We start from the raw sequence: 25,927 nt of genomic DNA on the forward strand, positions 1-25,927 counted from the left end.
TAACACTACCATCTAAGTTTTTCATCTTTTTCTATGGGGTTTAGATAGAAATAGTCTGGAACAAGTCACAATCCTGCTATGATTCTTTTATATTTAATGATCTGTGACTAATGCGCAGGTGTATTCACTATCTAACATCATTAAGTTGTGGGAATTTTTTCCCAGTAGTAAGGTTTTGTTTTGCTTTGTTTCATGTTCTTTGACAACTTACCTATAAATGAATATTTCTTAATCTCAAAAATTTTGACATGAGATTTTTTTTTCAGAATTCTTCGAAGCAAACATTCTTCCAATCCACATCTTCTCTCTTTTTTTTTGTACATTCAATTCATTTCCACAAAAATGGACATTTCACATAATAACAGTTGTCTATTTTGTCTTTTATAATCTCTTTTATTGTCTGTCCAGCTGTGCATTTCCTCCCCATCTGTAAATGTGGAAATGTCCATTCTCCTCTAAATTCTTACTGGCATGACTTTTGAGATTTAGAGTATGTGTCTATTTTGAATTCATTAAGGCATATAGAGTAATATGTTGGTCTAAATAAAAACATTTTTGCTGACCTTTACTCAATTTGCCTAGCATTTCTTCCCAAATAGATTTCCTTCCCCAGGCATTTACATTCTTGTATTTGTTAAATGTTAGGCTATTATAATTTTTTAAAATTTTTATGTCTTGTTTATTTAGTCAATTCTACTGACATGCTAGTGATTAGTGATAGATGGCTCTGAGACCTACTTCTAATCCTTTGATATCTGTTACTTCTAAATCTCTTTCATTCATATTTGCTTCATTATTTTCCTTGAAATTTTAACATTTATTCCTCTATGTAATTTTATTATTTTCCTCATTTCTATAAAATATTCCATCGGTAATTTGATATAATTCAAATCTATAGATTAATTATTGCCATCATCGTAGTTTGTATTATATTGGCATGATGTTGGCACAAACAGTGAATATCACTCTCAGGTCTACAGTTTCCAATTATTCTTAGAAAATTAGCTTACTTGTATTAATTAGTAATATTTTATTAACAAAATATTGTTTATTAGTTATAAACAACATTTATTACATCATAAAAGATATTTGTGAAAATATTTTTATTTTTTAATTTTTTGTGAATTCCCAGTAACTCTCTTCTTGCACTATCACTATAGCACACTCCCTGAAAAAATGTTCAATGGAATTTATAAAGCTTATAATATTCTATGTTCATAGTATGTTTAGAGGGGAAGCTCTCAATATTTCTTTAAATTCTAGAAGGTTTTAGATCTTTATGGTGTGGTAATATGCCATCAAACTCATAATCCACAATTTGTTCAATCATTCTCTAATAAAGAGCCACTTTGTTTCCAGTTTTTATATAACACAAAAGTTCATCTATAAATATCTTGAAATACAAATGGGACCTTCATGTCTGTCATTAGCCTTCTTATAATATATGTCCATCAATTGGATTGCTGGGGTAAAGGCTATGCAGAGTTTAGTGATTTTTCTCACATGATTCAAGCAACTGGATCAATTCATAACTCTACCCACAGAGTTTTGGAATGTCTGTTCTATGGAACCCTTTCAGCATCAAATATTTTTTAGAATATCACCTTTGCCAACTTGATATTTTTGAAGTAAAACCTTACAGTTATTTAATTTACATTTTATATGTAATTTGAATTTTTATGCAACTGTTGATTGCTTGTGTTTCTTCCTTTAAAAACTATCATTATGTTTTCTTACATCTATAATTTATCCACTGAACTACTTTTCCATTTTTTAACCAATACCAAATTATTTTTAGCATTATTGTTTAACAGCATAATTTGAAATCAGGTAATGTTAGAACCTCTTTGCTATTACTTTTTTCCCTCTAATTTCCCTTGACATTATTGACCATTCATTACTTCCAATGAATTTTGTAACTAGTGTTTCTTGTTTTATAAAGCAATCCAATAGTAATTTGATCAGGAAAAAAACAAATCTATAAATTCATTTAGACATTATAATCATTTTGATTACGCTGGCATGGCCTAATCATGGAAAGTCAATATCCTTCTATTTCTGGATTTCTGGAAAGAGTGTTCTTTTTTTTTAATTTTATTATGTCTTGAGTGTGTCTTAGTTGGTTGACTTAAATATTTTATTTTTTGAATAGGAGTTTTCTTTCTATATTTTTCTCTTAGTTTTTGTTATTACTGCATAGAAATTCTAATGATTTTGTGGATTTATGTTATTTTTTCCAAATCTATTAATCACCTCATTTAGTTTCTTCACTAAACTGTGAGTGTTTTCTAAGTAAAAAATCAAGTTACATGTTACTAGGTATATTTTTTTTATTGTATTTGTTCTTAATTCTTTAATTTCTCTCTCTTGCCTTATTGCTATCACAAGCATTTTCTTCTAGACTCTGACACCCCACCTCCTTTTGGTTCCTCCCATTGCTATTTTCCTGCTCTTCCACAGCCCCCCATGGTTGTGAAAAGACCAAATTAATTATTATCTATTCTTTTCACAACCTGATCAGGTAGGAAGGCATTTCCAGCTGCTCTGTCTCTGGTCACCCTTTCTATACTCGTTACTTCCCTCTGTTGTGTATCCCAACCCAGAAAGATACTTTTATGAATATAACAATGTGGGGTTTAGTCTTCACCATTGAAATTCAAATCTTCTCCCTTTTATTCACTTAATGCTTGAAGTCCTTCTTTAAACCTTTAGCCCCTTAAAGAAAATTATCTTTGGCGAGCTTTTTTTGTCATCTCTTTAGTACTCAAACAATATTATACATATATATACACATACACACACACACACATATATATGTATATATATATACATACACACACACACACACACACACACACACACACACACACACTACCTTTGCTTTATCCTAGGAACATTAGATAATTTGCTGTAATTGTCATACCACTTCTTATGTTTCTCTTTTTTCTCATGTCTAGAAGTTAAATGCACTGCTCAGTTCTGTTTTCTTTAGAAAAAAACAATAAATGGTATTTTGAGATGCCTTTTGAAAATCAAATTACTCTCTTGCTGAAGATTCACCTTTTTTCATTGATAATTAGGCTCAGCTTTGCATACTATGTTATTTTGGGGGTACACCCAAGTTTCTTTTGCTTTGGGGAATATCATGTTATATTTTCTTCTTCAATTTCTCACACACGGAAAAGAGTCCTGGAATATTCAAATTCACTAACCCACATAGCTGAAGCCTTACCTCTTGGATACTTGCAAGAGAATTTTAGGATCATAGAATCATAAAAATAGAACTGGAAGTTCCTTCAGCAACCATAGCCTAACCCCTCATTTTAGACATGAGCAAATGGACTCAGTTGGAAGGTTGTGATTTGTTCAGGGTGACACAGATAGTAAGCATTAGAGGTAGAATTTGAACTCAGGGGGGTGTGGAATAGTAATGGTTTGTCTCTGAGTTTCTGCCCTTTGTAGCTTCTACCAGAAGAGGACCACCACTATGTTTATAAGTCTTTTTACTTTAGGTTAAAAAGTCCCTTCCCATTCTATTCTTGGGTTTCCCCCTATCTCTCCAAAAACTGGGCATCCCTTCTGTCTGGTGGCTTAACAAGATCAAAATCATAATGTAGGGGGAAGGAAGAGGAGGGAGTTATACTGAGTCTATGCCATGAGGTGAAAGGGTAGAGGTCACCACAGGAAAAGCCTGAAAAAGGAAGGCTATACCTAACATCTAGGTGATTAAGGTAACTGAGAGCTTTAGGTAATTTGGCTACTAATGTCAGAAGTGTCTCCATTATGTAGAGGTTTTTCTTTCTTGTCTTCTTAGTTTTAATTATTATAGATTTGATATATTCTTGTTGTGCTAAGGCTGTGGGGTGACCAAGTTGCTTTTTTTTTCTGAAAATACCTGCACTAATATATTGTCAAACATGGAATCTTTCCTTTGTTTCTCTAAAGAGCATCTGTTAGTTGTAATTATATGTTTTCATTTTGGTAGGTTAACTCTAAATATTTTAAATGTTTTATAGCAATTTTGAAGAGTTTTCTTTGTGTGTGTGTGTGTGTGTTTCCTCCAGGTCTGCATTAGTATTGTACAGAAACAATAATGATTTGAGGGGATTTGTTATGTATCCTTTGATTTTCCTGAAGCTATTAATTATCTCCATTAGGTTTTTTAATTGTTTTCTGGAATTTTTAAAATAGAGTGTCAGGGATGTGGGATACTTATATTTCTTTCCATTATGTTTGTTAGCTTAAATTTCTAATTGTATGGCTATTGCTAGATAATGAAACTATGTTAAATAATAGTAGATAGAGGGAACATCCTTGCTTTACCCCTGTATTTAGTGGGAAAGTGCATAATGTTTCACCATTGACACAAACATAGAACTTACTCTGGGCTCATTCTCTCAACTCCAAATTGTTTTGGGGATCAGGTCTCCAGAAGGTACCCTGCCTGATACTACCCTCACAGTTCTAGGTGAAAGCCTAAGAAGCTAAAATTTCTGATGCTGTTTCTCACAAGCCCCTATTCCAGTGTACTTCCCCATTGATTATCAGCTAGATTTAATTATATTTTTTAAGATTATTTACAAAGCAGGTACATCAAGGAAATTTTTTCAGAAACATCCTTCCAAACTAAGGATGTACTGTCTCTTTGCATACATAAGGGCCCTGGGTAGAATGGGTTCATATTTGAAGAGCACACAAGGCTGAAGGGTACATTCATAACTCCAAATTACTTGAAATTCTTTTCTACCTTCATGGAATCCTTCATTATAAGTTTCTGCTGCACTCCATGCACCCATACCTTTGCAAATTCCTAACAATATATTTCCCTGGAATGTCTAGTTTGTTCTTCAATGTGTCTCTCAGTTCTGGATATGACACTCTGCCTGCTATGCATTACTACTGGCTTTGGTGGGTACTCCTCCAATGTCAATGGCAATTCCAAATCATCCTACCTTTCAAAGGTCTCAAAATCATGAGTTAGTCATTTAGGGTAGGAAAAGGGATGAAGAAAGAAATTTGATACATTCCCAATCTCCATACCTCTCAGAAGTCCTTCACGGCTAGATTGACCATCACTTGACTCATTGCTACTGGAGTGTGTGATGCTGAATTTGCTTGCTTTATTATTTTTCAAAAAGATATCCGATTTAGTTGATCACAAGATATTTCATGTGCTTATCCAATGATCAAAGTATTTCAATCCTCCATTCCTTAAGTACATATTCTTTCCCAATTTATACCTTTAGATAGATTGATTCACTCAAGAAGTCCTGATCTTTCTTCCTTGTTTGTATTAGTTGGAACTGGAGTAGGAACTCTTATCCTTACCAAAATGTTTAATAGTATTCAAGAAGGATTTCTTCTATGTTTATGCTGCTTAGATTTTTAGCATGAATGAAGGAGGATTATATTGTACCAAAAGCTTTTTTTCCTTGCATATGTCAAAATAGGTTTATTGCTATTGGTATCATTGTTGATATGACTAATTATATTAAGTGGTTTCTTATTATTCTACTGTTTTCACATTCCTGGTTATAAATCCAGCTCAGTTATAATGATTTTTTAAAATACATTGTTGTAGTCTCTTTGCTAAGATATTGTTTAAAATTTAAATATTAATATTCATTAGTACAAGTGGTCTGTTGTTGGTTTTATCTGCCTTTGTATACAGAATGATTTTTGTTTCATAAAAGGAATTTAGTACAGTGACATTTTTGCTAATTTAGAAAAATTATGCAGCAAAGGGATTATTGCTTTTTAAAACATATTCCATAGAATTCACATGCAAATCCACTAGGCTTAGTATTATTTTTGCTTTGATAGTTTATTTACGGCTTCTTTAATTTCTTTTCTGAGATTGAGTTTTCAGATACTATATAATATTCTAGATATTACATATCTTCTTAATCTGGGCAGGTTATATTTTTGTAGCTATTCACTCATGTACCTTTTTAGCTTTGCTTGAATATAGTAATTTCTAATAATTTTCTGTATCTACTCTTGGCTATGAATTCACTAAATTAATTTTGAATTGTTTTTCTCCTCTTGTTATTATTACCTTAGGCTTACCAGCTTTGCTTATCATTTTTATAGAATTAAATCTCCTTGAGAGCAGAGGATGCTTCTTTTTTTTCTTTGTATCTCCAGCACCATCCATGGTACATGGCACAAAATAAATATTTAATAAGTTTTTATTGATTTTTTAAAAAATAACTTTTATTAGATCACCAATCTTTTATTTTTAATTTTATTTATTTTCCCTTGTATCTTCACTATTTCTTCTTCATATCTACTTTAGGAATGTTTATTTTGGTTTTCTAAGTTTTTTTTAATTGTATATTTGCATCATTTTTCTCTTCCATAATATCTGTTTTCAGAGATATGCATTTTCTTCAATACCCAATAATATCATAATGACATAGTGATGATCTTACATTTAAATACTGCCTGATAACCATTTTCAGCTTGTTAGTAGTAAGTAGTGAAGAAGAATAACTTAAGATAACAAACATATCATGGGAAGACTTTTCAGGGCATACATTTTCCTCTCGGGAGTTGCTTTAGTTGTATCCCTTAAATGTTGACATGCTGTTCTACTGTTGCCATTCTTTTTGAGATAATTATTTATCTTTTCTATGACCTGGTATTTGATCCATTAGTCATTTAGGAAGCCATTACTCAGTCTCAATAAAGGTCTATATATTTCATTTATGTTTCCTTTATTGACTTTTTTATTGCCTTGTGATCTGTAATGCATGATAGGGTTTGGCAAGGCAAGATCAAAAAGCCAGAGGCTTCTTTTCCTTTCTGAGCTTTTCTTCATTCTGTAGAAAGAGAGATGGAAAAATACCAAAGGATCCATCTAAAGAGAATAGTTGAGATTTCAGGATAATACCTAGTGGCTACTGTCTGTTCTTCCCAGTCAACCTGGAAACACTTTTCAAAGACCATAGTCAACAACAAAAATATAGCAATTATACCCCTGAGTTTAAAGACTGTCTGGATAGTATTTACAATCATTTTTACCTTGTCTGCAATGACTGGTAAAGGGGAAAAAAAAACTTAAAACAACAAACAAGATATTTTTTTTCTTAGCAGCAACTTTTGTTCCAAATTCAGTGATTTTCTGCTCAGAGTTTTTACTTCTCAATTCTTATTATTGATTCCAAGTAGATTGAGATGCTGCCAATAAAACTTGATGCCACTTTAAGGCATTTAAGAAAATGTCTTTAAGATGTGATCAAAGATGGAACAAAACAAAAAAAAAAGCTTATGATTTTTAAATGAAATAATTAGCTCTGCCCTCTATTTCTTCCACATGGGAAGTCACTGAGGTTGGGCCTCCTCTCTCCTGGTACATGTGGGCAAAGCAATCATTTGTTCTTGTCATGCCATCTGTAAAGATTCTAAGTTCTGAAGTTCCAGCAGGCCCTGGGAAGAACTGGACAGTTGGGGCATTTCAGAGCTGGGAAGTGTGCAACTATATCAGTTCTTTTATGATATGGTAGATTTCACATTTTCAAAATCAAGGTACAAGATTCAGCATAGGTTGATTTTGTTTCAGGGAGAATTAGAATTAAGCATTCATTTGGCCAATGACAAATCCCAATCAAAATTGTGGGAAGGTTTTTTGTGTGTTTATTTTAGCTCTCCACACTCTCTTTTCAGATCCCTCCCCACCTTATGGTCTGCACATCTCATAGCACAGAATCCCTCACTGTAGAGTCTCACCTAGGCTTATTCTTTCTAAACAATATGCTGTGAGTCAAGGTTTTCCCATTTTTTTCTACTCTTGTCTTCCAATCTAGCAGAATCTTGATCCCTGCTGACTAATCTGAAAACCCATGAAAAACTATTGCTGGGCATCAATGGACTAATGTATTTGCTATGGCAAGTAAGCAAAGGAAATATGTGTCTATCTTTATCTCCATTTCTACAATTCTTTAACTTGATGATCTCATTAGCACCAATGGGTTAAATCATTATCTCTACAAAGATGATTCACAGAGATAGAGAGATAGATAGGTAGATAGATAGATAGATAGATATCCATCCTAGCTAGTTCCTAAGCTTCAGTCCCTTCTCACCAACTGCCCATGGAACATCTCAAACTGAATGTCTCATAATCATGAAGTCATCCATAGACATGAATGTCTCATGTGAAACTCAATAATCTATTATATGGCTCATTATTATCTTCCTTCCCAAAAACACTCCTCTTTCAAACTTTATACTGTTTTGAGGGCATCACTGTAACATTGGTATCATCTTCGACTTTATACTTAACCTCCACCACCCAACCAAATCAGTTGCCGTGTTTTTTTTTTAATTTCTATCTCCACAACATTTCATGGCTTTGCTCCCTTCTCTGCACTCATGCAGCCTTGAGCCTCATTCAGGCATTCATCCCCTTGCATTTAGAATGTCTCAGTAGCCCTCTAATTGATCTTTTTGCCTCAAATCTCTCTTTATTCCTATATAGCTTTAACAAACTAGTCTATTATATTTTCCTTAGTTTTTCTTCTCAAATTCAGCTCATTTGAGCTTTAGCATGCTTCATGCTATTCTTTTAGGGCCATGCCATGCTTTTGTATCCATCTCATCACCTATCTTTGCTTTTACCTTCTCAGTTGACTTCTTATTTAGTCCATGCTGTTTTGTTTGTTGAGTTGTTTTGGTCCATGAGATCTTATCTATTCTTCCTTTGAATCCTTTGAAATCTGCTTTCCCCAAATCTAGAATGCACATCATGCATAAGTTCCAAGAGAAAGCGGTCACTTTCCCAAAAGGGCCCTATCACTTCCATTGAAGCAACCACATAGAAAGATTCAGGTCCAGAAAAGAATTTCCCTTTATTGGTTCTTCCACTTGTTGAAAGATAAGATTGTCATTAAGGCAAACCAAGAAATAATTAGATGCACTGCTTTGGGGTGGGGGAGAGAGAGAGAGACAAAGACAGAGACAGAGGGAGACACAGAGAGACAGAGAGAGACAAAGAGACAGAAAAACTCTAGAAACTCTATATAACTGAAACCACTCTTCATCTCTTCGCCTCTAGATGTGATTTATTTCTTGACTCCTAGTCTATTTCCTTCTCCTATAGAGGTGATCTTTAGTACAATCTTCTTCCTTTGGTATTCATTCAATGTTCTTTGACATGCTTCCTCCCCTCAGTTCCTGGATTTTCTTAGATGAGTTTACCATATTAATATATAACATGATTCCACCATCACCCCTCTTTTTAACCCATACTGCTTCTTTTGAATATGGTGTAACCATCATTGTCGAATCATTGGTTTTGTTTACCTACTCTCCATGATATGCATGATACAAAATTAGTTTTCTTTTTCAGTAAGGACCTCTAGATTTCATCTTACTTGGTAGCTTGTGAATAGACATCTAAGGCCATCAGTTTTACTACTGGTGCTTTATTTACTTGACTTGTATTTGTCACTGCAAATTTCTGTGCATCCCAACTGCAAATGTTCTTCATATATTTTAGGTGCTGGATATAGTATCTAGTTTGGGGGTTTATGTAGGCATTTTTATTCATCACCCTTTCTTTTCTCTTCTCTTTTGTTTAAAATAAGTTTTATTGATACTTTTTATATCATGCTCATTTCTAGAAATATATCTCTCCCTTCACCAGGTTGAATGTTCCTTTGCAACAGAGAAAATTGATTAAACAAAAATCATCTGATACAGTGCCTGCATCTAACAATGTATACAATATAATTCTATAACTGTTACCCTCTGTCATGAGGAGAGAGCTGTTTCATTGTCTATTCTCCAGGACCATTATTATTTCCTCAGTTACTCAGAGTGTGACTTCTTCTCAGGGGTCTTTCCATTTATGTTAAGTCCTTTTGTATGTGGTTCTTGTGATTCTGCTGATTTCATACTATATAAGCTTGCATAAATCTTCCCATATTCTCTGAATTTTTCATATTTGTTGGTTTTAGAATATATATGTTGTTACTTTTATATACCACAGTTTCTTCATCCATTCTCTAACTGGTGAGTACCCACTGTTTCCAGTTATTTGCTACCACAGAAACTGTTGCTAATAATATTTTGCTACATATTGGATTATATCGGCTTCTACCGCTTTGGGACATTCCCCCCTTTTCACTGTATTTTTTAACTACATTTTCAAGACTCTGGGAAAATACTATTTCATTGGCCCTTGTTGGATGAACACCATCCCTGGCTATATCATTTATACATTTTAAACTGTGCTCCAGAAATCCAAATCTCCCATTGCTAATCAATGAAGGAGTAATAATGAAAATTTAGAGGGGACTTTATCCTGGTATGCAAGTATTTAACCATTCAATACCATTTTGACATAGACAGTAGAATCACAATGTTTGGGGAAAATTGATCCCTCTAGTTTTTCTTGCACATGGCTGTAATCACACACAATAAGATTTCTAAGACACCACTTTGACCATACCATTTCCTTTCTCATAAACCTGAAATGGTCTCCCACTGCTTATTGGGCAAAGTTGAAACTCTTTAGCCCAGCATTCATTGCCATCCAGAAGTAGGCATCTATCTACATAGCTTTTAAACTTCTCTATGTTCTCTCTGTCTCTGTCTCTCTGTCTCTGTCTCTGTCTCTCTCCTAGATTGTAAGTTTGTTTAAGGTCTGAAACTATCTTTCTTTTTTGACATTTGTATTCCTTAGTAAATTGCCCAGCACATAGTAGGTGTTTAAGAAATGTTTATTGACTACTGACTTTTGACTATTTGCCCCTACTGCTTTGTACAAACTGCTCATTTTAACCAGTATAGTCTATTTGGAATCACTGAAATATGCTTTTCACTTTCTTTCATTTGAGGCAATGTTTGGACTCTTCCCTCTACCTAAAATATTCCCGCTCTACCATTTTTACCCATTGAAATCCAACTTGTCAGTCAAAGCCCACCTCAAATTCTTTCTCTTCCATGAAACCTTTCATGATTAAAGTGATTTCTTTCTCCTCTGAACTCCTATGGCACTGACTCTCTGTTGTCATCCATGTGACATTTAGCATATAACCCTTTGTTTTGTAGTTAAATATGTACAAGGAGACTTAGAGGGACACAATTGCTCCAAACATTTTCAGAGTTGTAATGTGAAAGAGATGGATTAAATTTGTTTTACTTGGCTCCACAAGCCATAATTGTGAGTGTTGAAGAGACAAATTGTAGTTCAATATAAGAAAAAAAAACTTCCTAACTGAGCTCTTCTAAAATGTATTGGGTTGCCTTAACAGAGAGTCTATTCAAATAGAATGGATGACCATTTGTTAGGGATGACATAAAGGGGATATTGCTCAGGTTGTGATATCTCTAATTAGACAGCAAGGCCCAGAAGGATGGTGACTATGTATTGAACACTAATGACATACACTATAGTGCTCAATACATAGGGATAGAGATAAGGACTGAATCTGTGGTTTCATTGATATAGGAAACTGTCAGATGAGGAAACTCTCACTACCAATGCTGATTTATCTGTACCTTCTCTATAAAATGTAGCCTTAAAGTAGTACCTACAAGACTGAGATGTTAACTGACGCACCCAGATGTGCCAAACAGAGTATGTGTCAGAAGTGGAACTTGAACCCAGATGTCAGAGGTGTGACTCTAAGACTCACATTCAACATTGGGGTGAAATGAAGCACTCCCAAGTCACTGTACATTTGACAAAGGAAGCTTACTTTGCCCCAACACAGCAATAAATGCAACAAGGATACAGTAGTGGTTTCTGTAGTCTCAGCCTCCCTAATCTTCATATGTAAACATCTCAGATCAGCAGGGCAGGCTAACTCAAGTGGGCTTTAGAAATGCACCAAATCTGAGGGCCTGGCTTTTGTGGATCTGGGACTTTTAATGCTCTTGGCTGAGCAGGAAACTGTAACAGGGAAGCCAGGGCCAATCAAACCCCATGGAGATAGCTTTGTCCCAGCCTACCTTTAGTTGGATTTTTTTTTAGGTAGGGCCTCCTCATGTTGTAGGTTAGAAGAAAGATGTTTCCCCAGGGAAATGCTAGAGCCATGACACCAGGTTTTCCTGCTTTTGAAGCTCTCCATCTACTTCACCATAATACTCTCAGGCAGAGGCCACTGCAGTCGAGAGGAAAGGCCTGTACCCCTGAAACCAGGCAAGCTGGGTTCAAATCCTTACTCATCTGGTCACTAAAGACAAATCAGCTAACCTTAGTTACCTCATCTATCAGATTACTAATTTAACTAATAATAATCAGATTATTAGTCTGGAAGATTACTCAATATGCATTGAATTTCCAGCTTAACGTGGAAATGGATCGAATTCCACTAGGAATGGAAAACCATAGATATGTTCATTTGTTCATACCAAAGATAAGAATGACCTAAAAATCTCTTGGGTAACAGATGGGAAAAGTACCACTTACTTGAATTTAATTGCTTTGTATATATTTATGTTTATTAACTATATTTATGTTATATTTTATATATGCTTTACATTAGAATGTAAACTTGTTTCATTTAATACACTTGTACTCCCAATGCCTAGCACAACACCTGACAAATAATACTTACTTAAGAAATATTTGTTGATTGATTGAATCATGTATCTCAGAGCAGTGGGATCTACCACTTTTATTCTTTACCTCCATGTAGATTTTCATTTGCCCAAACATAGCCAATGAATTAGGCCTTGGAGGATTTCATGTTCCAGATTCCACTTAGAATGAATACTCTTTCTAACTACATATTTTCACACTTCCCTGAGACTCATCAGAGGATATAGGAATCAGGGATACACAATGCAAAATTGACCCAAGAGCAGTTACAGTCTCCTGTGGAATTTCCTGTACCTCTCTTTCCCCTCATAAAAGGACAAAACATCCCAGATCCCATTAAGAGAAGCAGGTGAAGGTCTCACCAGGCTCCCTAGTTTTATCCTGAAAAGCTGAATTCTGAGTCATTCCTGGGGGTGTTTTGACAATGGTCCAAGGGGAAAACAGGGTCTAAGTGATTTAAGATTGCATGTTTGGACTCTCATCTTCCCCTAAATTACAATATTGTTTTTCTAGACTTCCCCCTTTTCAGTCTTCTTTCCTCATCCCAGCTTTTAATTTCTTACTATGCTCACCACCCTTCTGGGAGGATGTTCTTAATCTAGATCTATGTACATCAGTTGAGTCTTCATGGATATCATGGATAGATCTAATCAAGTTCCACATGTAACAGCTTAGGGGGCCATCAAAGCTCAGATCAAGAACCATTTTCTCCATACAACTTTTCATGAGAACTCCTCTATTACTCTCTCCCTTTCCTAACTACTTTTACAATACTCATCTGCTCTGAGCAAATAGTACCTTACTACACACAACTCTGTGGCTAATTCTTACAGGACCATGCTATGCTTTTGATGTTATTTTATCTGCTCTTGACTCTATATTCTAATGAATAACTACCCTTTACATAGCACCTGTTATGTGCCAGGTATTTTATAAATATAAACTCATTTGATCCTCACAACAATTCTGGGAAATAGGCATTATTATTATCTCCATTTTATAATTGAGGAAAATGAGGCAAATAGAAGTTAAGTGACTTGCTCAGGGTCACACAGCTACTAAGTATCTGAGGCTGGAATCGAACTCAGGTCTTCCTAATTCCCCAGTTGCTCTATCCAATGTACTACCTAGCTGCTGTGTATACATTCTGCAATTTGATTCTCTATCACAACAGTTTGTGATGCTATTATAACCAATACATCGCTGAAAACTGAGCAGATGCCCATCGCTTGGAGAATAGCTCAATACATTGTGGTGTGTGAATATAACAAAATATTATGGTGCTGTAAGAAATGACAAATATGATGAATATAAAGAAGCACTCAAGGACTTATAAGGAGTTCTTCACTCTGTTGCAGAGTGAATAAAGCAGAGCCAAGCAAACAGTATTCACAATGACTACCACAATGTAAATGGAAAGAAAAACTACAAGATAATTGAAAATGAATATTGAAAAATTAACAAGAAATAAGCCCACCTCAAAGAAGAGATATAAGAAAACACCTCTCTCTGTCTCAGTCTGTCTCAGTCTGTCTCTCCATCTCTCTCTCTCTCTCTCTGTCTCTCTTACACACACACACACACACACACACACACACACACACACACACACACACACCCCAACACACACATTCCTTCACATTCCTTTGCAATGGGGAAGGGGGGAAGTCCGTGGATGTGGAACATTGAATGTATTTTCAGATTTTTCAATGTATTGATCAGTTTTATGTTCTTTCTTCCTCTTTTTCTTTTAAATAAATTCTTTGCTATATTGGATGTTTTCCGCCTTGGAGGACAGAGGAAGGAGGAGAGATACAGGGAGAAATTTACATTATAGAAAAACAAAATATCAATAAAGACTTTAGAAAGAATGCTATTATAAAAATGTCACATAAATGATTCATTTGTTTATGCCTCATTTTTTAGTCATTTTATAAACTTTTTGTAGGTAAGTTTCCTCCACCTGTCTAACTTCTTCAGCCTCACCTTAGACTAGGTTTTACTCCATTTAATTAATTAAACAGACAATTAAAACAAATAACCAGGAAGCTTGACCTCACACACTTCTGAGTTCTTCATGATCTGATCTGTCCTATACTGAAGTGGAAAAAGTGAGATCTAGTGTGTGAAGCTGAGTTTTAGAGGTGAAAAAAGCTTTTGATTTCTTTACAGGAAGACCTGTGAAAAGTCAGTCTTGTAGCTTCCGTTTATACTATAAATGTCATTTCTGCAAATCCTAACAATAAACAAAGTCAATGCTAACCACTAACACTTCCAAATACCATGAGGCTATTAAAAAAAAACACTGATGTCAAATTGAGATGTATTTAACTGACATGGGAAATACCAAGAATATGGTACTTCTGCATGGAGAAAAAAGAAAACATAACTATGTGGGTCATTTTAGCTCTCCCCTTTTATTGTTCAGTCATTTTCAATCCTACCCAATTGTTTGTGACCCCACTTGGGGTTTTCTTGGCAAAGAAACTGGAGTGGTTTTGCCATTTCCTCTTCCAGCTCATTTTATAAATGAGGAAACTGAGGCAAACAGGGTTAAGTGACTTGCCCAGGGTCACATAGCTAGTAAGTGTCTGAGGCCAGATTTGAACTCAGGAAGATGAATCTTCCTGGCTCCAGGACTGGTATTCTATCCACTGAGCCACCTAGCTACCTTAGTTCTCCCCTGCTAGTATTCAGTTTCCTTACTGTAAAACAGAGTCATTTGAATTTACTACCAGGCATATCAGATAAAGAACAGGAAATAGCTATAGATAGACCACCTCTTGACTCTGTTTCTCTTCTTAGTGATTTTGCTCCCCCCAAAAAAATTCACACTACACAGAAGTGAAATTCTTGCATGCTGTTATTGTGGGTCCCAGGGACTGTTCCCTATCAAGGTCCTCTGCCCCTTCTCCAAGGTCATTTGCTCTGTCATAAAGTGCTTTTTTCCTGCATTTGTCTTTGTCACTGCCTATTCACCACTGTCATGATATCACATGTTCTGAAATGCCCATTTTGCTGGAGCTATTTCTGGCTGCTCATCTTTCAGCCATGGCCCCATCCTATTACAGCTGACTCACCCTACTCAAACATAGGTGCCAGCTCCCAGAAGACTTGTTTACCGGATTATCTTTTTTCTCTTGTCCAGCTCATACATTTAATTCTGGAATCTGGTAGTCCCAGTTCTTGTCCTAGTAAGCAAACTGAATATCATCTAATCTCTTTTTGATGATTCTACTGATGACCTCAACTTCTGAACATCGATTTTTATTGTATAGTATTACATTGTAGGTATAGGCAATTGGACATATGTACTACGTAGGTGCCTGATGTCACATTGTTTTTATCAGATGTAGTGTGCAATATGTAGGGAGGTAGGCTGTGAGTCAGGAAAACCTATGTTTGAATCCTAACCTGAGATGCTTGCTAACTGTGGAACATTGACAAAGTCTCTGAGCTGCCTCAGAAATTTCAGCTGCCTCGTCTACAAAATGCCTCTGGTATTTATGAGACTCAGATATGTAAAGAACTTTGCAAACCTTACCGAGATATGTAAATATTATTTATTATTATTAAATTATTGTTAAATTTAAATATTGTTAAAATAATATTATCAAATATTATTAGTTATTATTTCTTCTCATTTGTAATTTGTCTTTGTTCAGACCTGTAAGAGCATTGGACCTGAAGGTAGTGGACTTTAGTTTGAATCCCAGGCTTGCTACTTGCTATCTGCGTGACCTTAGGCAAGTCATTTGTCATCTTTAGACCTCAATTTTCTCATCACTAAAAAGAGGGAGATGGACTAAATGACCCCTGGGATCCTTTTCAGTTCTAGACCTCCAACCATATTTTCATAATTGTGGGGAACTCATTCTTAAGGAAACTTCCTTCATTGATGCAGATTGACCATTCATCTGTGTTTTAGATTCTAAGAAAGTTACCAAAGGACACTAAGAGGTAAATGACATGTTTCATGGATATTCACAGCTTGCAAGAGTCAGACACAGTATTTGAACTGTAGTCTAACTGATTCCAAGGCCAGTCTTTTATCCGTTGCCCTATCTAGTCTCCATATGATTTTCATAATATTCAGAAAAGTGATGAAGAATTCCAAATGGAAAAGTGGAAGGATGTGAGTGCTCCCATTAAGGGAATATTTTCTTTATTTAACAAAAATAATGACAGTCAACAAACACTCATTAAGTGCTTGCTATGTGCCAAGCATTGTGCTAAGCAAATACAAATACAAGCAAAAAGAAAGGAGCTTACAATGGTGGGGGACAACATGTAAATGGAAGCGGAAAAGAGGGGATGGATGGAGCAGGTAATGAAGGAGAAGTATGGAGTACAGCTTGATGAAAACTGAAGAGATGGTTGGCCTAAGTGTCCTCCTTAAATGAAGGTTCTGGGAGGAGCCATCCCAAGAGAGGGGCTGCAGAGGTGGAGTATACTTCAGGCATGTGAATTCCAGGGCAGTAGTGATCTTCCACGATAAAGAGGTTTCCAGCAACAGGTGAAGAAGTCCAGGGTGTGGCCTGATACAGTGAATCCCATGTCTAGATTGGTGAATCTCATTTCCAGACAACCATTTACCTATGATCAGGAAGGAACAAATACAAAAGAGATGTAGGAAACAGATGTGCCATGCATTTACAGATAAATAGTAGTTGGGTGGGAAGATAAGGCAGCTCCCCCTTCCCTCCATCCACTCATGGCTCTCAGCTTCCTTCTCACATAGACACTGGGGAAGTGATTTCATCCAGTCAAACCTTTCACGTGCACAGTCAGGTCCAGTGTAGCCTCTACTGAGTCATTAATCCTTCCAAGTCTTTAGCCAGCCAGAAGAACCTTCATCAGTATCCTACTAACTCCAAGTCATCATAATTGAAACTAGCATGAATTTCTGTGTTTGTTTTGATAGCATGAGGAGAATGTTGCATATATTCCATATGACCCACCAGGGAGGGTAAATAAAATCATGGTCCAAAGACTAGGCCCCATCATCCAGTCTCCCCCATTCTGTATTGATTTGCTTGTTTTCACATCATTGTTACTTTGCAATGATCCTCCAACTCTGACATTTATCCCCCCCTTTATAATAAATAAGTACAGGCAAGCAAAACAAATTAACACATTGGCCGTGTCTGTAAATGTATGACCCATTCTGCATCTGCGGTAAGCCACCTCTCTGCTGAGAGATGGGAGGCATGCTTCACCATCTATCTCCTAAAGTCACTCTCTGCCTTATTTCCTGAAAGACACAAACAGCTGGTTACAGCTGGTCCAAAGGTATCCAGCCAGAGTGGGCACAGCCAGGCTTGGGGGAGATCCGGGATGTTCTGAGGATATGAGTTAAGCCCGGACATCTGGTAGCCACCCCCAAGGTCTTGACTAATATAGCATGAGACATATATTCTTTTTAAATAGATACATAAAATAATAGATAAGAATAGCCTAACATAAATGATGTTAGAATGTGATTAAATGTTCAAAACAGGTCAAATGGAGTATCCTGAGGGACAAACAATCACACTTCACTAGACAGATCAGAAAAGACCTCATGGTGGAAGAGAGGAAGAGAACATCAGAGCTGAGACTATATAGAGGTTAAGAAGGCTTAAACCAAAGTGGGGAGTCAGGGCAGGGGGAGGATGTGGTATGATGGTGATGGAGAATCTGGTTGAACTATAGGACTAGTCTTGGAACTGTTACTTTCCTAAGAAAATACAGCTTGGAAATAGTATAGCTGGAACTCAAACTCCATTCTGCTGATTCTAAATCCCTTATTCTCAGGGTGCTACCCATGTTTGGAGAATGGTTTTTGTTTGGTTTTCTGTTTGTTTGTTTTTAGGATACCATCACGTATCTTGTATAGTGACTAGGATGTTGGATTTGGAGTCAGGAAGACTGAGGTTTAAATCCTGCCTTTTAATCCATACTTGCTACTTGACCACTGGCAATTCAATTGAATGCTGAGTCTCAGTTTCCTCGCTTGTAAAATGGGAATAATAATACCTCTATTACCTACCTCTTGGGATCAAATAAGATAACATTTATAAAACATTTTGCAAACATAAGAACAATAAAGAAATGTCCATTGTTATTGTTATTTTTCTAGGTGTGAATAACTGAATGATTGTGGGGTTGGGGGGGGGCACTGGGGAAGAAAGACCAAGAGATTGAATTTAGGACAGACATCTAAAAAGCCACCTAACTTTACTGCTATGTGAAATGTCTCTAATGCAGATGGAATAGAGCACATTGAATCCCAGCTCTGATACTTGCTAGCTTTGTAGCTCTGAACGAATCATTTAATAACAATAGCTAGCATTTATGTATAGCTTTAAAGTTTACAAAGTACTTTAAAAATATGATCTCATTTTGTCCTCATGTCAACCCTAGAAGGTTAGTACTGTTAATATTCTGATTTTACAGATAAGGAAACTCAGGCAAGTGGAGACTAAGGGACTAATCCAGAGTCACACAGTCAGTAAGAGTTTGAGGCAAGATTTGCACTCAGACTTTACTGACTTCAGATTTGGAATTCTATTCAATGTGCCACCTATATTCCTCTCTGAACTTCACTTTCTTCACTTGGAAAATAGGAAAATAGTATGAAAACTATCTGCCATATAGGACCATTTTGAGGAAAGCACTTTGTAAATTTTTAAATGAACTATTTAAACATGAGCTATACAAGACTCATTAGAAAAGACCCTGATGTTGGGAAAGATTGAAGGCAAAAGGAAAAGGGGATGGTGGAGGATGAAACGGATAGATAGTAAAATGGAAGCAATTGGACATGAAGACAAACTTCAAGATAGAGTGGATGATAGACCATTGGTATGATAGCTGGTATGCTGTGGTTCATGGGGTCGCTAAGAATCAGACATGACTAAACTACTGAATAACAATAACAAATATAGATATTATATGCAGAGTATTATCACAAATACATCTGCCATCCCATGCAGTCCAGCAGGGCAGATGGAGGGCTAGCCACACACTCAGGAAGACCTGGATTTATCTGCAAAACTCTCACACTTAGTGATTGTGTGACTCTACATGTCACCCACCTCTTAGTGCCCAAGGCAATTCGCTAAGTCAATAAATTGCTGAACAAGTAGATCTGCAATGGTGGGATATACTCCCAAGGAATTCCCTATAGTGTAGAAATCACAGGTTTGGGGTCCTAAAACAGATTACTAAACTTAGTCTTCCCCCTAAAATATACACTTTCTAAATCCACCTTTTTTTTTTTACAGTTCCTACAAACACTATGAGAGTGACTATGTATATGTCACCTATGATTTCCACATCTCCATCTCCATTGAACGGTAATGTCTTTATTATTATTATTATTATTATTATTAAATTACATTTTATTTTCATAACTGCATTCTTTCCATCCCACCCCCAAGTGGTAAGGTAAAAAAAAAACTCCTACTACAAACATGTATAGTCAAGCAAAACAAACTCCTACCATTAGCCATGTCCAAATTTATATGCATAAATAGACAGATAGATGCAAGTATGTGTAAGTATATATGTATGTATGCATGTACACATACACATATGACTGTACTTTCAGTTCATCACTAAAGAACAATTTATATAATAATAGCAATATTATAAAGGTATACAACTTTAAAAGGCTTAAGAACTCTGATCAACACAATGACCAACTACAATTTCAGAGAATTCAAGATGAAACATGCTATTCAGCTCCTTGAAAGACTCTCTATTTCGTTGAATATCCATATAATCACCTCAAGGATTATACTCAGTTTTGCTGGATAGGTGATTCTTGGTTGTAATCCTAGATTTTTTTTTTGCCCTCCAGAATCTCTTATTCCAAGCTCTTCAATCCTTTAATATAGAAAGTGCTAAATTTTGTGTTATCCTGACTGTGGTTCCATGATATTTCAATCATTTCCTTTTAGCTGCTTACAATGTTTTCACCTTAAACTGGGAGCTCTGGAATTTGGCTTTAATATTCCTGGTAGTTTTCATTTTGGGATCTCTTTCAGGAGGTGATGGGTAGATTATTTTTATTTCTTTTTTACCTTCTTATTCTAGAATATCAGGGCAGTTTTCCTTGATAATTTTCTAAAAGATGATGTTTTGTTTTGTTTTGTTTTTTTACCATGGCTTTGATGTAGTCTGGTAATTCTAAAATTATGTCTCCTGGATCTATTTTCCAGATCAGTTGTTTTTCCAGTGAGATATTTCACAGTCTTCTTTTTTTCATTCTTTTGATTTTGTTTTATTGTTTCTTGATGTCTCATGAAGTCATTAGCTTCCAGTTGTACAATTCTAATTTTTAAGGAATTATTTTTGCATATTTTATTAATTTATTTTGATTTATCAAGAATCACTTCCATATGCTTTTGAGTTTAAAATTTTTCTCCCCTTCCTCCCCACCTCCCTCCCCAAAACCGTGCACGATCTGATATATGCTATACATTTACATTCCTATTAAACATAGCAATTCAACTTTCACAGTTATGACTACAGTCTGTGTCTTTTTCTCCATTCTTTTTTCCCCATTTATGCTTTTCTTTCTCCTCTCTCCCTTTCCCCTCATCAGTACTTTGTTTTTAACCACTGCCTCCTTCAGTCTCTCCTCCCTTCTATTTTCCTCCTCCCCCTCTTCTTCTTCACCCCCACTGCTTCTTCCCTCCCTTTCATCACCCCTCCCTTTTCTTTCCCCTTTTCCCTCCTACTGTCCATAGGGCAAGTTAGATTTCCATACCTAACTGATTATGTTATTCCCTTCTTGAGCCAAATCTCAAGAGAGCAAGGTTCAAACAATGCCCACCCCCCTCCCTTCTTTCCTTCTGCTGTAATAGGATTTTCTGTCTTTTCCTGTAATGTAATTTACCCTTGTCTGCCTCCTCCTTTCTCAGTACATTTTCTAAGATCAAACTAATCCACTTACTTGGATCCATTTAACTCACTTGATTAGATTTTTTTTTCATCATTACATCAAAGTCAACTAATATCCACCCCCTCTATGTATACTCCTTTAACATGGTATAATAACAGTACAATTCTCAAGTTGCAAGTATTATCTTCCCTTGTAGGGATGTAAACAGTCCCTCTTATTAACAACATTTTGTTTCTTTCTGTCCTATCACCTTTTTATGTCTTTCTTGAATCTTGGACTTGAAGATCAAATTTTTTGTTGAGCTCTGGTCTTTTTATGAGGAAGGTTTGGAAGTCCCCTATTTTGTTGAATATCCATCTCCTCCCTTGAAAAATCATGCTTATTTTTGCAGGGTAGTTGATCCTTGGCTGAAATCCAAGCTCCTTTGCCTTTTGGAATATCATGTTCCATGCCCTGCGGTCTTTTAATGTAGAAGCTGCAAGGTCCTGTGTAACCTTGACTGTGGTTCCATGATATTTAAATAGTTTCTTTCTGGCTGTTTGCAGCACCTTCTCTTTCATCTTGTAATTTTGGAATTTTGCTATTATATTCCTTGGTGTTGTCAGTTTGGGATCTCTTTGAGGTGGTGACTTGTATTCGTCCTATGGTTATTACCTCCTGGTTCTAGGGACCTCAGGGCAGTTTTCCTTTATGATTTCCTGAAAGATACTGTCCAGACTCTTTTTTTCATCATGATTTTCAGGTAGTCCAATGATTTTTAAATTGTCTCTCCTAGATCAATTTTCTAGGTCGTTTGTTTTACCGATGAGGTATTTTAAGTTTTCATCCATTTGTTTTTTCATTTTTTTCTTTCTGTTTGACTGATTCTTGCTCTCTCATAGGGTCATTAGTTTCCATTTGTCCAATTCTACTTTTTAACAGATTGTTTTCTTCTATTAGTTTTTGTACTTCCTTCTTCAATGGGCCAATTGCATTTTTAAGGGATTTGTCTTCTTCAGTGTACTTTTTTTCCGTTTGGCCAATTGTGTTTTTTAGGGACTTGTTTTCTTCAGTGTACTTTTTTTCTAATTGGCCAATTGTATTTTTTAAGGACTCTTCTACCTCTCTCATTAGACTTTTAAAATCCTTCTTGAGCTCTTCCAATGAGGCTTTTTGGGCTTCAGACCAGTTCATGTGCCCTTTTGATGTTGCAGATGTGGGTTTGTTGACAATGCTGTCCTCTTCAGAATTTCTGTCTTGATCTCCAGAATTTCTGTCTTGATCTCCACTCTTCTCATAATATGAATCTATGGTACATTTCTTTTTACTCATGGTTTCATTATTCCCTGGCCTTTAAAGAGATTGAGCTCTCCTGCTGGGGAACAGAGGGCACTGGCCCAAGATTCTTGTGTTGGGAGCTTAGGTCTTGGTCACTGGTTTTGTGTGCTGGGGACTCTTATGTTGGCAATTGGAGGCTGTAGGGTTCTGGCAGCTTACCTTGTGTTGGGCTGGAATCAGCAAAGCTGGAACTTTCAAACAATTCTAGATTGCCTGCTTTTCCTTTCCCTTAGCTTTCTTCAGCTCCTTTTAGATGTTTATCTGTCTGGGGCCCCTTGCAGTGCTGCCTCCCTCATTTCTGCTAATGCGCTAGGAGATTCCTTTGCAGTAGTGTGCTGAGGCACCTGGTGGTTTTCTGAGCTGGTTTCCACCAGTTCCCCACCCTCACTGAGGCACCCAGAGGTCCAGGTGTTGTTGTTTGCTTGCTCTACCACCTGGGCTTCAGGATCTCTTCCTGGTTGACAGTTGGAGGTTCTGACAGCTTACCTGGGGTTGGGCTGGAATCCGCAAGGCTCGGATTTTAGGAAGACTTTAGGTTGCTTTCTTCAGCTCTTTTCAGATGAATTCTGTAGGGTACTTATCCTCCTGGGGACTTTTGTAGTGCTACTTCCCTTATTTTTGCTGAGGCACTGCAAGACCTGTTTGCTGGGCTGGTGCACTGCTGCTCCCTGTCTTTCTTCTAGTTCAGGTGTTCCAGGGTTTTTTTCTGGGGTGATGTTTTCTGGGTTTTCAGAGGCTGATAGGGGAGAGTGAGAGCCACTACCTTTTTACTCCACCATCTTGGCTCCCAGAAGTGGAAGTCCAAGGAATTATTTTCTTCAATGACTTTTGTACCTCCTTTTCCAGTTGGCCAATTCTACTTTTTAAGGAGTTCTTTTCTTCAGTGGATCTTTGTACCTCTAGTTGGCCAATTCTTCAAGACATTTTTGTCTTCATTGGATTTTTATGCCTCTTTTACCATTTATCCTATTCTATTTTTTCAGGTGTTATTTTCGTCAGTATTTTTTGTGCCTCCTTTACCAAGCTGTTGACTCTTTTTTCATGATTTTCTTACATCACTCTCACTTCTCTTCCCAATTTTTCCTCTACTTTTCTTACTTGATTTTTAAATTCCTTTTTGAGATCTTCCATAGCCTGAGACCAATTCATATTTTTCTTTGAAGCTTTGGAAGGAGCAGTTTTGACTTTGTCTTCTTCTGAGTTTGTGTTTTGATCTTCCCTATCACCTTAGTGACTTTCTATAGTCAGGATCTTTTTTTTTTTGATGTTTGTTCATTTTTCCAGCACATTATATATATATATATATATATATATATATATATATTATATATATATTATATATATATATATATATATATATTACTTTTAACTCTTTTACTAAAGTGGGGCTCTGCTTCTGGAGTAGAAGTGGCACTGTGCCAAGCTTCAGGTTTTTGCGCACCTGTTTTCAAAGATAATTCTGAGGACCTGTAAGTTTTCAGTTCTTCCAAGGTGGTATGATCTAAGGAAAGGTATATTTATTACTGCCATGGCCTGTGCCCTGGTCTGTGAGTGACCCCAGTCACTCTTTTCTTCCTTGGAACTGTCAGCAGGTTACCTCTTCCCCTGTTGCTCTGGTGTGCTAGTACTCCTCCTTACCATGAGACTGAGACCCAGGATTGCACCCAGAGTATGAATGAAACAGAGTCTTGCCCCCAGTGCCAGTGACAAGATCCCTGTAATTTTGTTCTGACCAGTTGTCTGATCTCCGTGTCCTCTGTGGACTGAGAGGTCTGAAATAGCCACTGCTGACACTGATTTTGTCATCCCCCAAGGCCTACTATTGGTTTGCTGGGGCACAGCCTATGCTGGACTGCTCTCCACTCTCACCCCAGTTTCAATAGTCTTTTCATGCCAATCTTCCAAGGTATCTTGGGCTAGAAAACTGTTTCACTCCATCCTTTTTTTGGTTTCTGCTGATCCAGAATTTGTTTTGAAGAATTATTTAAAGTTGTTTGGATGAGTTTAGGGGAGAATTCAGGTGAGTTCCTGCCTTTTCTCTGGCATATTCACCCCACCTCCCTCATTTAGCTCCTGATAGAAAGATGATGGACTTCAAATGATAATGTAATGCAAATCATATTCATTTAAATGCTCCCATTAAGAGCCTTGTTCCCTTAAAAGATTCTTGTTGTGATTAGTTCATTTCTATCCCCAATTATTTTTTCATCTGTGAAAGATTAACAAAATGAGGAAAGGGAATGGATGGGAGGAAGGAAGGAAAGAAGGAAGGAAGGAAGGAAGGAAGGAAGGAAGGAAGGAAGGAAGGAAGGAAGGAAGAAACAACACTCCAGCAGTACCAACTACCATAATGTTCCTTTTGAGTCTGAAAATGAAAACCAGTGGCTAACAAGGGTTGTTAACTGAGAAAAATCAGTGAATCATTAAAACTCTCCCTCACAACCAAGGGGGAAAAACGTCTTGAAGTTCTTGTTCTACTGATTGTGTCTCTGTAGCTGTGGGTCACTGACATTATCATCATATAAGAAGGACAGCACTCTCTCAAAAGAGACCACTTTTGGGAAACCCTTCACTGTCATATAAACTTGATCTTAAACTGGCATAATTGTTCAAGGCATAATTGAACCCCTGTAAAAATTTCCCTCTTCTAGCAAAAAGTGAGACTGTTCAAACTCCAGTGAATACTCCAGGAAAACTGAACCCCTCAGTGACAACAGAATTAGTGACAATATCACCAGTAATATCATTGTCATCAAGCTCAATGTCCTTCACAAACACTGGTAAGTGACAAGTACCTGATATGAAACCAAATACAGAGAGCTAAAAGAAAGGTATTAGGTTATACTAAGAAATTATGTTAAAGATTGGTAAGTGGGAGTGTAAATGTGGGTATTTTCTGAATTTTGAGGCTACTTTCACCTGAGAATGATGAGCTATAGTCTTGATTTTATGCATGAACTTAGATCAGAGGTTTTCATTATCTGAAGTTCTTCATTGAATTCTTGATTGCAGAGTAATCCATTTCTGGATGCAACACTCCCTAAATCTACCTTTAAAGAAAACTTTTATCAGTCGGCAGACAATGAATGAGAGGGAGACATAGTGGATAGAGAAATGAGTTCAGAGACTGAAAGCAACAGTTTCAAATCCCACCCTGGCACAGG

General features: G+C 36.4%; 1 protein-coding gene across 7 annotated transcripts in view; it reads left to right on the forward strand.

Annotated features, from left to right (window-relative positions):
- EMCN (endomucin) overlaps positions 1 to 25,927 on the forward strand; it is a 174,790-nt gene that overhangs the window by 45,227 nt on the left and 103,636 nt on the right. For all 7 annotated transcript variants that reach the window (XM_078148956.1, XM_078148958.1, XM_078148955.1 and 4 more), the window contains exons 2-3: positions 19,822 to 19,893; positions 25,415 to 25,543. In XM_078148956.1, coding sequence (XP_078005082.1) covers positions 19,822 to 19,893; positions 25,415 to 25,543 — 201 coding nt within the window. The remainder of the gene's footprint in view (positions 1 to 19,821; positions 19,894 to 25,414; positions 25,544 to 25,927) is intronic.

The sequence above is a fragment of the Phascolarctos cinereus genome, unplaced genomic scaffold (assembly GCF_003287225.1).
Source record: "Phascolarctos cinereus isolate Bilbo 61053 unplaced genomic scaffold, phaCin_HiC Scaffold_9;HRSCAF=440, whole genome shotgun sequence".
Lineage (NCBI taxonomy): Eukaryota > Metazoa > Chordata > Mammalia > Diprotodontia > Phascolarctidae > Phascolarctos > Phascolarctos cinereus.